The 15,839-nt window shown below is 36.1% G+C and overlaps 1 protein-coding gene across 18 annotated transcripts in view; it reads right to left on the bottom strand.

Moving 5' to 3' along the window:
* LOC123517573 (calcium-dependent secretion activator-like) overlaps positions 1-15,839 on the bottom strand; it is a 1,686,808-nt gene that overhangs the window by 84,647 nt on the left and 1,586,322 nt on the right. For 16 of the 18 annotated variants that reach the window (XM_045277817.1, XM_045277814.1, XM_045277824.1 and 13 more), the window contains one exon: positions 6,545-6,553. The exons of the other annotated variants lie outside the window; for them this stretch is intronic. In XM_045277817.1, coding sequence (XP_045133752.1) covers positions 6,545-6,553 — 9 coding nt within the window. The remainder of the gene's footprint in view (positions 1-6,544; positions 6,554-15,839) is intronic. 18 annotated transcript variants of the gene reach the window in all.

Genomic DNA, 15,839 nt, shown 5'->3' with positions numbered 1-15,839 from the left:
CCTTTGTATTGTTGATGCCATAAGAACATATTTACAGTTGATAAACAAACTGAGAATAAGATCAGATAAAAATAAACTGTTGTTAACAACCAGGAAACTTTTTGGGCCTGCATCAAAGGCCACAATTACTAGATGGGTCAAGGATATCATGAGAGAGTCTGGTATAAGTGAGGATTGGTTTAATGCCTATTCAGTTCAGTCTGCATCCACTTCTAAGACATTTAGAACAGGAATGGCGTGGGTAAGACTTAAAAAAGCAATTGGTTGGATACGTGAACCTACTTTTATTAAACATTATAAGAAGACCATATTACCTGTGGGTTCCTATGGATAAAACATTCTGGAATCATATTCTGGGAGTATGTAATGATCTGGGTTTTTTTTGTTTTGGATTATTTCTTGTTTCTTGCATAGACATGTATGTATGCACATTTGGTGTTTCAACCTTTTTGTTATGTTGGGGATGAAGCTACGAACAGTCATGCATGACGTCACACTGTTGGACAGCGCAGCCGATGAGGAATTATGAGATCATCGTAACTTACCCTGGTAAGTGTGCGATGATTGGGGTTTCTCTTAGGCTATGCTGTCCAGCTATGTGTGGTCATGCATGCCTGCCCATCCCATTTCAATTCATGTCCCTTTGTTTTTGGGGAACTGTTTCTTATATAGCTCATGCTAGTGCATTGTCATTCCTCGCATATTTGTATATGATTTCATTGTCAGTTGCTCTTGTCATTTCTGTGCTAACCAAAAATTCAGTGTTATGCTTTGAGAATGGTTGTTTTCCTGATGATGTGCTCCCCCACATCACTCTTTCATTCCCAACTCCGGATGAAATCTGAACCTGGTACCAGCGCATCGTAAGTCACGCATGACCATGCATAATTGGACAGCACAGCCAATCATCGCACACTTACCAGGGTAAGTTACGATGATCTCGTAATTCTTATTCATTTAGGTAACAATTTGGGGTCTTGGAACTGATTACAATTATTTACATTATTTCCAATGAAAAAAGGGTTTTGGACTTGGAATGATTGAGACATGGAATAGCCTTCTGGAATTAATTATGTCTGAAGTCTGAGGGTCCACTGTGTGTCTGTGTGTGTGTGTGTGTGTTTCCCTGTTTGATCTGCTGCAGTCTCTGACGAGACAGCCAGATGTTACCTTAAGGAACGAGCTCAGAGCTCATTTTTTCCGATCTTCGGATAGGCCTGAGACCAGGCACACAACACACACCAGGACAACAAGGTCACAACTCCTCGATTTACATCCCGTACCTACTCACTGCTAGGTGAACAGGGGCTACACGTGAAAGGAGACACACCCAAATATCTCCACCCGGCCGGGGAATCGAACCCTGGTCCTCTGGTTTGTGAAGCCAGCGCTCTAACCACTAAGCTACCGGGCATGTGTGTGTGTGTGTGTGTGTGTGTGTGTGTGTGTATTTACCTAGTTGTATTTACCTAGTTGTAGTTTACAGGGCCTGGGCTTTATGCTCGTGTGGCCCCGTCTCCATATCTACACTTACCCAATTTTTCTTTAAAACTATGCACACTCGTTGTTGACACCACTTCTTCCACGTCTCAACACATCTTTGTGGGAAACTATATTTTTTAACATCTCTCAGACATCTTCCCTTTCTCTGCTTTTTACTATGTGTGTGTGTGTGTGTGTGTGTGTGTGTATTTACCTAGTTGTAGTTTTACAGGGCCTGGGCTTTATGCTCGTGTGGCCCCGTCTCCATATCTACACTTATCCAATCTTACTTTAAAAGTGTGCACACTCTTTGCAGACACTACTTCTTCATCTAAACTGTTCCACGTCTCAATACATCTCTGCGGGAAACTATATTTTTTAATATCTCTCAGACATCTTCCCTTTCTCAGCTTTTTACTATGTGATCTTGTGCTTGGATGTCATATTCTTCTCTCAAGATCAGTTTCTCATTATCCACTTGGTCCATTCCGTTGATCAATTTATAGACTTGTATCAGGTCTCCTCTCTCCTTCTTTGTTCCAAGGTTGGTAGATCCATAGCCTTTAGTCTCTCCTCATATGTCATCCCTTCAAGTTCTGGGACCATTCTTGTAGCCATTTTTGTAGCCTCTCCAATTTTCTTATGTGTTTCTTTTTATGAGGGGTCCACACTACTCCTGCATATTCCAATCTAGGTCTTATTATAGTATTTATCAATTTCTTCATCATTTCTTTGTCCATGTAGTGAAATGCTACTCCAATATTCCTTAGCAAATTATATGTTTCTCTAAAAATTCTATCAATATGGCTTACTGGTTGATTGTTTTCTTCCATCGTCACTCCTAAGTCCTTTTCCTTTTGACTTTCTCCAGTTCTACACCATCTCCCATCTTATAGATTCCCACAGGTCGTCTTTCACTCTTTCCCATTTCCATGACATGGCTTTTGTTCACATTGAATTCCATTTCCCACTTCTTACTCCATTCCCAGATCTTATTTAGGTCTTCTTGCAGTATTTCACAATCCTCCTTTTGCTTTATAACTCTGCACAGTTTCGTATCATCCGCAAACAAATTTATGTAGCTGTTCACTCCTTCTGGCATGTCGTTAATATAAATGAGGAAAAGTATTGGTGCCAATACTGACCCTGTGGCACTCCGCTTTCTACTGCTCTCCACTTGGACTTCATATCTTTAACTACTGTCCTTATTTCTCTCCCCCTCAAATAATTTTCTATCCATCTCAATGTGCTTCCTTTTAAGCCACCCTTCTCCTCTAACTTCCACAGTAATCTTGCGTGTGGCACTTTGTCAAACGCCTTTTTTAAATCCAAGTAGATGCAGTCAACCCATCCCTCTCTCTCTTGTACTCTATCAACTATTCTAGAATAGAAACTCAATAAATTAGTTACACAAGACCGTCCTTTTCTAAAACCAAATTGGCTATTTGATATTAATTTGTTGTCTTCAAGGAACTCGATCCATTGTTTCTTTATTATTCTTTCACACATCTTGCATATTACACTAGTTAGTGATACCGGTCTGTAATTTAAAGGTTCTTCTTTCCTTCCACTCTTATATATGGGAACCACCTCAGCTCTTTTCCATTCTACTGGCACTGTTCCATTTTCTATTGAGCATTTTATGATGTTGTATATAGGACTTGCTAGTTCTTCCCTACATTCTTTCAGTATTCTGCCTGAGACTTCATCCGGTCCCATTGCCTTCTCTTCATCCAGTTCCTTCATTAACTCTTTTATTTCAAGCTTGGTTACTTTAATCTCTTTCATATAGATTGTCTCTCTATTACCCTGTGGCCTCTCAAATTTGGATTCTTTAGTAAAGACCTCCTGGAATTTTTATTTAATAGTTCTGCCATACTTTTGGGTCTTCCACCATCCCGTTCTCTCCTTTTAACCTTTCTATTGTTTCTTTTGCCTAATTTTTCCATTTATGAATCTATAGAACAATTTTGGTTGCTCCTTACATTTTTCGACAATATCTTTTTCAAGTTCTTTTCCTCTTCCTTCCTCACCTTAACATATTCATTTCTCGCTGCCTTGAAGTTTTCCTTGTTTGTTGGATTCTATTTCTCCTCCACCTTTTCCATGCTCCATCTCTTTTCTCCTTTGCCCTAGCACACCTTGCATTAAACCAATCTTTCTTTCCTTCTTCTTTTGGTCTATATTTTGGGACATATTCCTGACTCCTGTTTTGTATATTTCCAAAAATAAGTTATATTTGTCTTGCATTGTCTCTGAGTTTTCCATCTCCTCCCAGTCTACGTTTTAAAATAGTTCTTGAGATTCTCAATATCAGCCTTTCTGTAATTTAATCGGTCTCCTTTGTATGAATCGTCTCTATCTTCCTTTCCTTCTTCTATATCTATTTCTAATATTGCATGGTCACTCTTTCCCAATGGGCACTTATATCTTATATCGTCATTCATTTGTATACCCTTGTAAAAACTAGGTCCAATCTCGCCGCTCGTCGTTTCCTCTGAATCTTGTGCATTCCTTTACTCTCTGGTCCATCATATTGTCTATCATTAGGTTTAAGAATCTTTCTCCCAGGCTTCTTCCCCATACCACTTTCATAATTTTCCCAGTCCACTTCTTTACAGTTGAAATCTCCTACTAATATCACTTTTCTCCTTTCTTTAACGATTCTCATTAGACTCCTTATTGTGTCATCTATCATGTCTTTATATTCTTGATTGGTCCATGAATTTGTTTTTGGTGGCACATATGTTACAATGATTGTTAACTCTTTTTATTAATATGCATCTTAATATACAATACTTCTGCTTTTCCTTCCCACATTCCACTTGGTTTATCACTATCTCCTTCCTTAACATTATCATGACTCCTCCTCCTCCTTTACCCACTCTGTCTCTTCTCCATACATTATACCTATTATCCAAATCTATTTTGATTGCCTCATTTAGTTTTGTTTCAGCCAGGCATACAATATCTGGATTTTCTTTCCTTATGTAATCTCTTAATTCTAATTTACTTGATAAAACCCGTCTGTGTTCGTATACATCATTTTTAGTCTTTTGCCTTTATCATTTTTAGTTAAACTTGTTCCACTTTTTCTCTTCCTTCTCGTTTATATACCATTTCCTTATCCTGTCTCCTAGAATTCTCCAAAAAAATGCCTTCTTCTCCTCTTCTGACCTTTCATTATTCTTTTCCTTACTGCTGCTGCCAGTTCATTGTATCTCTTCCTTTCTTCCTCATTTCTATTTTTCTTTATATAGATATCCTTACAGCCTTCTGTTTCTCTAAGTTTTGTTGTTCTATATAATATTTCTTCTGTTGCTGCTTGTGATTTTAGTAGTATTTTAATTGGTCTCGTTTTTCCTTCTTGATATGGTCCCATTCTGTTTATTTCTTCTACTTCCTCTTCCAAGTTCTGCCTATCTTCATCATTAAGATTCTTCAGTAGGTCTTTGACTGATTTCATTTCTTCTTTTTCTCTTTTTGGTCTATATTTTATATTTTTTTCTTTATTCCAAATACGACTACACTCTTCTTTTTTTCTGCAATTTCTCTAACTAGATTTTCTTTTGTCTTGAGGACTCCTATCATTTTGTTTGTCATATTTTCTTCTTTTCTTTAAGTTGTTCTTGAATCACCTCCTGAAAATCGGCCTTATCTTTCTTATCTTGGACTCTCCATGCTTGTACTTCTTTTTTAATCACGTTCTGTACTCTTTCCTCTTCCTTGTTTACTAGATCTTTCAGCTTCTCCTTTTCTTTCTCGGCTTTACCGAGTCCTTCTTCCATCTGCTTCTTGTAGTTAGCTACTTCCTTTTTTAGTTCTTCGTTTTCTGCTCTTAGCCTAGCTTAATTTTCTTCCACTTTTCTTATCCTTTCTCTCAGTCTTATAAACTCCATTTCCTGTTCTTTATTCTCTTTCATTTCCATCTTCTCCTTTATCAGTTTATCTAATTTACATTCAATATTGAACACTCTCTTAAGTAGTGAAGTTGTCGTCGTATCGAACCCTTCGAATACGCGTTCTCCCTCACCGACATAGTCATCATCAGCCTCTTCTCTATTCTCATGTCTGCATTTGGATGGAATATCTTTTTCACTCATTATTCCTTACTAATTGATTTCATGGAGAGAAAAAAAAAAAAATGAGTCCACACTACCTGCCCAGGCCACTGTAAATACTATACAACAGGTGTAGTGAAGATCAGCTGATCGTCGGAACTGCGCCAGTGCGTCCGCTCCCAACCGTGTCTCTCGAGTGTGTGTGTGTGTGTGTGTATATATATATATATATATATATATATATATATATATATATATATATATATATATATATATATATATATATATGTGTGTGTGTGTGTGTGTGTGTGTGTGTGTGTGTGTGTGTGTGTGTGTATATATATATATATATATATATATATATATATATATATATATATATATATATATATATATATATATATATATATATATATATATATATATATATATATATATATATATATATATATATATATATATATATATATATATATATATATATATATATATATATATATATATATATATATATATATATATATATATATATATATGTGTGTGTGTGTGTGTGTGTGTGTGTGTGTGTGTGTATATATATATATATATATATATATATATATATATATATATATATATATATATATATATATATATATATATATATATATATATATATATATATATATATATATATATATATATATATATATATATATATATATATATATATATATATATATATATATATATATATATATATATATATATATATATATATATATATATATATATATAAAGAGAATACTATTTGCAACATATTAGGATTATAATAGTAATTGCACCAAATAAAAAGAAAAAAAAGTAATATAGTTAATACAACTGTATTACATATACAACAAAAAGAATAATGGGTTTAATCTAAGAAGGATGAAAATCTACCACTAAATTTATTGTATACTACTTTAGTAATGAAAAGTGATACCATGCAAGTGCAGAGAATAATTCAATTGTATACGTACGATTGGTTACTGTGCACGTCATGCGTGTAAAAAGAAGAAGCTCATGTTAGTTTTAGATGAAAATAGTATTAATAACCAGAATTCTAGATACCTGGAAATGGCACTACATTCACAAAAAAAAAATGTACAGAGTATATAATTTATGTCAAAATTATTGCCTAATTTTGCAAGAAATAGTTAATGATAGTCATAATATTTATATACCAATGCATAAATAAAAATGCCAACAAGAAAAAATTTGGAAATTATGTACATTTTTCAAGTCTTTCATTTGTGACTTCACCATTCATAAATTTGAATAGAGGCAGGCTTTCCCCTATGTGACTGCTTAATTTTCACTTTTTACCCTTAACCATTAACTGTAGTGAATAAGGTAGTGACCTCACAAGTGGAGAGATAAAATAAAATGTAGTATACACATGGAGGGTTAAATATGCTTGATGTAGAAATATAGCAATCCCACCATACACTATGACGTGCAACCACGATATAGAATTGTATTACATGATGTAGACAACCTTGAAGATAAGGATCTTTATAACTTTGGTTAACAGTCTCCTTAGGGAAAGATTAATCCAAAGTTAAATCTACTCTCATTCAAAAGAACGGTAACCTTTTAGTTTGAAGTGTATGGTGTTCAACCTCATAGTAATAAACAAGAAGATTAGATAAAATGATGAAATTAATGGTGTGGGATATGCATAAAACATATAATAATGATGGCAGTGGTAGCAGTGCAATTTTTTTTTCTCTCTTACATAATTTGCTCTTATGAAGGCTGAACTGAACCTCTTACATGCGACCAGCCTACATATTGGTGGGTGAAATTTGAAACTGTAATGCCGATAGGTCTACATATAGCAAGGGGTGTATAAAACTGGCAGTAAGAGGTAGCGAGCTGGTGTTAGCACCATTGGAAAAAGTGTTTTCTGTAGGTCAAGACTGACTATTGTAACGCTGGCCCATGCTGCATACTAGCCGTCCACCCTGCCCCATCCCCACGTGATTCACAGAGGATCTGGTCGACCCTGTCTCTCCCTCGTCCCTCCCTCTTCCTGCCTCCTCTCCCCTCCCTAGGCCCTCCCTTCTTTTGTGTGCATCACTGGAGGGTTGTCTGGGTGCCATGTAAACCTCTGGCATGCACTTATATGCATATATAAGCACACAAACTTTGTGTGCACCAGAAATGAGCTATGAATATTTTTTTTTTTCTTTTGTGGTTGTAGGAGGTGATAGCTATAGGATGCAAACATACATGATTATGTAACACATGATGTTTCCTGTGTTACACCACTCATTCTAGACTGGTGCAACACATCAGGGCATGTATACACATTGAATACACACTTTTTTTTATTAAACATGTATCTGAGTACAACCAGAGGAGGTTGTAAAGCAGCTGCAGGTTGTGTACCCTTGTTGACAGCTTATAATAAAAACACATAAAAATACATATAAATATATAAAACCACATCCAAATCATCAATTTTTCATTGCTTTTATGCAAAAACTTGCATTTGACATGTGAAAGCCCCATTTTCTGTTGGGCTGCCGGGAGGATATTTTCTTCATTTTTCAGACTTTGGCGGCCATCTGCGGCTGAACAAGAGCACTTAGAGAGTTGCGGATTTCTATTTCAGATGCGGAAAAATATGATCTACAATTCCATAAAAAAAAAAAAAAATTCTGGTGAAAGTTGAAAAATACCTGGAAATGGTTGGCCGGGGTGGAAGGTAAAAAAAACAATCATATGTATGGGCTTAAGGGCATGCTGGGATTGAGATTTAGTAAATTATGACAATTTTTTTTTTTCAATTCCTGCAGATTATTGTAAGAAAAATACTCAGAATTCATATGATATATGAATCATGGACATATGTGTATGGCAACACACATTCTGATATGTTTCAAGGGACATGAGTGGCGTATGCCATGAGGTGAGAGTGGTGCAATAAACACTCTAAGCATTGTAGTATATTGCCTCTTTTCCTTGCCATTTTACCAATAATATTGGTCTCCGTGATGAGGCTCCACCTCCCAAATCACTCACCTCCTTCTCGCCTTGCCATGCAGCATCTCACCTCAGTGTGACAGAGAAAGGCGAAGGGAAAGGTTATGTCATACTTCTGCTTGCAGGCTCTCTTATGTTATTTTTATTTATTTATTTATTTTTTTTTTTTGCTGACCTTCCTACTGCAACATGGGGTATAAACAAAATAGGCTACAGCAGCTGAAGAAGATGTGAGATGAAAAAAAGAAGAGAGAAAAGGAGATAAATGAAAAGAAGAGGGAAGAGATAATGGCTCAGTGGCAGGTGAAGCTGAGGCATTTGGCATGGCAAGGAAAGAGGTTTTGGAGGGAAGGGACAGAAAGAGGACCTCACTTTTGATAGCAGAAGCTAAGAAGATGAAATCAAGGAAAAAAAAAAAAAACAAGAAAAAATACATGAGAAGGAGAAGAGGAAAGGAGAGAGAGAAACGTACATACTTGGAGGTGCCGATATTGATTAGGACCAAAAAATCTACTTGGAGAGGATTGTTTCATGAAGAAGAGGGAATGTGCCTACTGATGGTTAAAATAAACCACAGTTCTATGAAATAGCATTCTTAGGACACCTACCAATGAGCTAAATCTACCGGCAAAGGCACAGAGAACCAACACCAGGAATTCTGATAGTGTCACCACAAGGTAAATAGCTCCCAAAATGAAGAACTAAATATGGGAATAATTAGATAATTCTTTGTGTGCAGTTTCAGTATAGATCAATACAGAACATATAATAAATCTAATAATTTTAATAAACACGTAGTGTAGGTGCTAAACTTTTAAAACTTTAAAGAGCCATATCTCAAAACATGATTTTTAGAGATATAAAAAAAATGTATAAAATCAACCATTATATATGCTGCCTTGAAACTTAGTGTACTTCTTGACAGGGATTGGTGTAACATTTTGTCAGACCAATTTTCACTAAAGTGATTAGAAAGTTTTTAATAAGACAAAATAACAGCTTTTCATCCTGCTTTGATGACGTCATGAAACGTAAACACTTTAAAAATCATATCTCATGACATGTGGAGAAATGGAAAAAAAAAAAAAAAAGTTATCGACATTTCTTTAGGCATCTTTCAAGTATGTCCATGCCAAAGCACATTGCAAAACAATCTGAAATAAGGACTGTACAACATTTTGAATGCAACTCTATACATGACATCATGATGTCATGACGTTCTTACTCTATCACATTCATAATCTATAAGATGGGAGATGTAGTAGAACTGGAGAAAGTAAAAAAGGAAAAGGACTTAGGAGTGACGATGGAAGAAAACAATCAACCGATAAGCCATATTGATAGAATTTTTAGAGAAACATATAATTTGCTAAGGAATATTGGAGTAGCTTTTCACTACATGGACAAAGAAATGATGAAGAAATTGATAAGTACTATAATAAGACCCAGATTGGAATATGCAGGAGTAGTGTGGACCCCTCATAAAAAGAAACACATAAGGAAGTTGGAGAGACTACAAAAAATGGCTACAAGAATGGTTCCAGAATTTGAAGGGATGACATATGAGGAGAGACTAAAGGCTATGGATCTACCAACCCTGGAGCAAAGAAGGGAGAGAGGAGATCTGATACAAGTTAATAAATTGATCAACGGAATGGACCAAGTGGATAATAAGAAACTGATCCTGAGAGAAGAATATGACATTCGAAGCACAAGATTGCATAGTAAAAAGCTGAGAAAAGAAAGATGTCTGAGAGATGTTAAAAAATATAGTTTCCCACAAAGATGTATTGAGATGTGGAACAGTTTAAATGAAGAAGTAGTGTCTGCAACGAGTGTGCATACTTTTAAAGTAAGATTAGATAAGTGTAGATATGGAGACAGGCCACACGAGCATAAAGCCCAGGCCTTGTAAAACTACAACTAGGTAAATACATCAAAGACAACCAGTAACTAATAATTTTAAGTCAGAAAACCTATAACTTTTTTTTAATGAATTTTTCAAATCTTGACTGAAGCATGACCTTAATTGGAACAGGCATTTTGTACTACTACTACTGCTGCTGCTGCTGTTGCTGCTGTTGCTGCTGCTGCTGCTGCTGCTGCTACTACTACTACTACTACTACTACTACTACTACTACTACTACTACTACTACTACTACTACTACTACTACTACCACATTAAGTATTTCCAATCAGTTTTCAACACTATACATGTTATGCTCATTCTACTTTCTGATGGAAAATATTTCTTCATTCTGGTCACTGTATTTTCACACTACTCTCACAGTTCATGAATAAGGGTTGAATGCAAAGATGAGCAGAAAAACATAGCAAAGAGCCTTCCATATAAAAAAAATCATGATTTGTTAGCCTCTTTTGAATCCTGATTATGATGTTATAGGCATCTTATAAATCATTGTTTTGGTGTCATGGTTTCTGTACTGCATTTTTTATGATTATTCTTTAGCATTTTAGCCCTTATTTGTGAGATGGTAAATTAGAGACAGAAGAAAACTCTTCTTACTGCTTTCAAATAATAGAAAAGCTATATATGTATAGTTTGTGTGTAAAGTTTCCATACATACTATATAAAATTGCAACCTATGTTTTGCCTTATTAAATGCTACAAATTAATTTTGAATTAATTAGATTTTTTGCCTACTATTGATTTTGATAGAAAGATTGTAAATGTCTTGATTTAATAAAAGGACAATGTTTTCCATTACAAATCACTGAGAGGTACTATTAATTAAAGGAATGGGAACTCTCTGACTGGGAATTATTGGAGTCAGGTTGTCATGTGCATAGGGGTGAAACACCCAAGTTTAAACATGCATGTGGGAAGGTGTTCAAGATCCTTTGTGTGGCACAGCAAGGACACCACTGAGTTTTGTTGAGTGTTAGGGTTTGTCTTGTGAATTATTTTTGTGTTTGTTGCTTGTTATGTTTTTTTTTTTTTGTTTTGGCTTAAATGCTACTGGTCCCCCAGTGCTGGGTTGAGCCTAGGACTAGAAAACATTGAGTAAATTGAGCAGTAGTCCTTATTACTCACCAGTGCTAGCTTTGTAAAGGGACCTATCACAGTCATCTGGGAGATAATAAACCTAATCTTTGACAAGGGGTTTGTGAAGAGACATAGACAGTAAGGTGATTTATTGTTTGTCATTTTGAGAGCAGTAGGTCTCGTCACTTCATAATCTTCACAAGACTAAGTAGTTTGTTCTTAACATGGAATGTGTGTGTGTGTGTGTGTGTGTTATTCACAGCTGCTTGCTGATCACCTAGCCAGCCTTCTACATTATGGAACGAGCTAAGAGTTCACAGACCAGCCAATCATTAGGTAGGACTGATACCAGACAACACTCCAGAAACCAGGAAAGTGAGGGCAAAACCCTTCAATTACATCCCATACCTATTTGCTTCTAACTGAACAGTAGCTACAGACATCAAGAGGCTTGCCCATTTGCTTCGCCATGCCTAGGACTCAAACCAGGGTCTTGTCGGTCATGTATGTGTGTGTATTTACCTAGTTGTATTTACCTAGTTGTAGTTTTACAGGGCCTGGGCTTTATGCTCGAGTGGCCCCGTCTCCATATCTACACTTATCCAATCTTACTTTACAAGTATGCACACTCGTTGCAGACACTACTTCTTCATTTAAACTGTTCCACGTCTCAATACATCTTTGCGGGAAACTATATTTTTTAACATCTCTCAGACATCTTCCTTTTCCCAGCTTTTTACTATGCGATCTTGTGTTTCGAATGTTATATTCTTCTCTCAGGATCAGTTTCTCATTATCCACTTGGTCCATTCCGTTGATCAATTTATAATCTTGTATCAGATCTCCTCTCTCCCTTCTTTGTTCCTGGGTTGGCAGATCCATAGCCTTTAGTCTCTCCTCATATGTCATCCCTTCAAATTCTGGAACTGTGTGTGTGTGTGTGTGTGTGTGTGTGTATTTTACCTAGTTGTATTTACCTAGTTCTAGTTTTACAGGGCCTGGGCTTTATGCTCGTGTGGCCCCGTCTCCATATCTACACTTATCCAATCTTACTTTAAAAGTATGCACACTCGTTGCAGACACTACTTCTTCATTTAAACTGTTCCACGTCTCAATACATCTCTGCGGGAAACTAAATTTTTTAATATCTCTCAGACATCTTCCTTTTCTCAGCTTTTTACTATGCGATCTTGTGCTTCGGATGTCATATTCTTCTCTCAGGATCAGTTTCTCATTATCCACTTGGTCCATTCCGTTGATCAATTTATAAACTTGTATCAGGTCTCCTCTCTCCCTTCTTTGTTCCAGGGTTGGTAGATCCATAGCCTTTACTCTCTCCTGGAACCATTCTTGTAGCTATTTTTTGTACCCTCTCCAATTTCTTTATGTGTTTCTTTTTATGAGGGATCAACACTACTCCTGCATATTCCAATCTGGGTCTTATTATAGTACTTATCAATTTCTTCATCATTTCTTTGTCCATGTAGTGAAATGCTACTCCAATATTCCTTAGCAAATTATATGTTCCTCTAAAAATTCTATCAATATGGCTTACTGGTTGATTGTTTTCTTCCATCATCACTCCTAAGTCCTTTTCCTTTTAACTTTCTCCAGTTCTACTCCATCTCCCATCTTATAGATTCCCACAGGTCGTCTTTCACTCTTTCCCATTTCCATGACATGGCTTTTGTTCACATTGAATTCCATTTCCCACTTTTACTCCATTCCCAGATCTTATTTAGGTCTTCTTGCAGTATTTCACAATCCTCTTTTGCTTTATAACTCTGCACAGTTTCGTATCATCTGCAAACAGATTTATGTAGCTATTCACTCCATCTGGCATGTCGTTAACATAAATGAGGAAAAGTATTAGTGCTAATACTGACCCCTGTGGCACTCAGCTTTCTACTGCTCTCCATTTGGACTTGATATCTTTAACTACCGTCCTTATTTCTCTCCCCCTCAAATAATTTTCTATCAATCTCAATGTGCTTTCTTTTAACCCACCCTTCTCCTCTAACTTCCATAGTAATCTTGCATGTGGCACTTTGTCAAACGCCTTTTTTAAATCCAAATAAACACAGTCAGACACCCATCCCTCTATCTCTTGTACTCTATCAACTATTCTAGAATAGAAACTCAATAAATTAGTTACACAAGACTGTCTTTTTCTAAAACCAAATTGGCTATTTGATATTAATTGTTGTCTTCAAGGAATTCGATCCATTGTTTCTGTATTATTCTTTCACACATCTTGCATATTACACTAGTTAGTGATACCAGTCTGTAATTTAAAGGTTCTTCCTTCCTTCCGCTCTTATATATGGGAACCACCTCAGCTCTTTTCCATTCTACTGGCACTGTTCCATTTTCTATTGAGCATTTTATGATGTTGTATATAGGACTTGCTAGTTCTTCCCTACATTCTTTCAGTATTCTGCCTGAGACTTCATCTGGTCCCATTGCCTTCTCTTCATCCAGTTCCTTCATTAACTCTTTTATTTCAAGCTTGGTTACTTTAATCTCTTTCATATAGATTGTCTCTCTATTACCCTGTGGCCTTTCAAATTTGGATTCCTTAGTAAAGACCTCCTGGAATTTTTAATTTAATAGTTCTGCCATACTTTTTGGGTCTTCTACCATCCCGTTCTCTCCTTTTAACCTTTCTATTGTTTCTTTTTGCCTAATTTTTCCATTTATGAATCTATAGAACAATTTTGGTTGCTCCTTACATTTTTTGACAATGTCTTTAGAAGTTCTTTTCCTCTTCCTTTCTCATCTTAACATATTCATTTCTCGCTGCCTTGAAGTTTTCCTTATTTGCTGGATTTCTATTTCTCCTCCACCTTTTCCATGCTCCATCTCTTTTCTCCTTTGCCCTAGCACACCTTGCATTAAACCAATCTTTCTTTCCTTCTTCTTTAGGTCTGTATTTCGGGACATATTCCCTGACTCCTGTTTTGTATATTTCCAAAAATAAGTTATATTTCTCTTGCATTGTCTCTGAGTTTTCCATCTCCTCCCAGTCTACGTTTTTAAAATAGTTCTTGAGATTCTCAATATCAGCCTTTCTGTAATTTAATCGGTCTCCTTTGTATGAATCGTCTCTATCTTCCTTTCCCTCTTCTATATCTATTTCTAATATTGCATGGTCACTCTTTCCCAATGGGCACTTATATCTTATATCATCATTCATTTGTATACCCTTGTAAAAACTAGGTCCAATCTCGCTGGCTCGTCGTTTCCTCTGAATCTTGTGCATTCCTTTACTCTCTGGTCCATCATATTGTCTATCATTAGGTTCAAGAATCTTTCTCCCAGGCTTCTTCCCCATACCACTTTCATAATTTTCCCAGTCCACTTCTTTACAGTTGAAATCTCCTACTAATATCACTTTTCTCCTTTCTTTAACGATTCTCGTTAGACTCCTTATTGTGTCATCTATCATGTTTTTATATTCTTGATTGGTCCATGAATTTGTTTTTGGTGGCACATATGTTACAATGATTGTTAACTCTTTTTTATTAATATGCATCTTAACATACAATACTTCTGCTTTTCCTTCACCACATTCCACTTGGTTTATCACTAACTCCTTCCTTAACATCATCATGACTCCTCCTCCTTTATCCACTCTGTCTCTTCTCCATATATTATACCTATTATCCAAGCCTATTTTGATTGCCTCATTTAGTTTTGTTTCAGCCAGGCATACAATATCCGGATTTTCTTTCTTTATGTAATCTCTTAATTCTAATTTATTTGATAAAACCCCGTCTATGTTCGTATACATCATTTTTAGTCTTTTGCCTTTATCATTTTTAGTTAAACTTGTTCCACTTTTTTCTCTTCCTTCTCGTTTATATACCATTTCTTTATCCTGTCTCCTAGAATTCTCCAAAAATATGCCTTTTTTTCCTCTTTTGACCTTTCATTATTTTTTCCCTTACTGCTACCGCCAGCGCTGAAGATATTGACCCACAGGTGGCTGCAATGGTTAACTTCTTTTTTTATAAAGGTTGCAGGAGGAGGACTGCAAGGCAATTTCGGAGGACCTGGTCACCAGGCATCCCGACAATTGTCCTGCACTGGCACCAGTGGAGTGCAACCCACAGATCTTGGGAGCCTTCAAGATTGATGCATGGAAAGCAGAATCCCACCTAAAGGAAGTAAGTGGACACATTATTTCTGCAGGTACTATTATCACTAAGTCACTCTTAGCTCTGGATAAGGTGGCACAGAATGTTGGTAACCCAGTGGTTGTGCAGGAAGTGAG

The sequence above is a fragment of the Portunus trituberculatus genome, chromosome 42, assembly GCF_017591435.1.
Source record: "Portunus trituberculatus isolate SZX2019 chromosome 42, ASM1759143v1, whole genome shotgun sequence".
Classification (NCBI taxonomy): domain Eukaryota; kingdom Metazoa; phylum Arthropoda; class Malacostraca; order Decapoda; family Portunidae; genus Portunus; species Portunus trituberculatus.
Note: the sequence above shows the minus strand (reverse complement) of the source record. Positions and strands in the feature narration are given on the sequence as shown.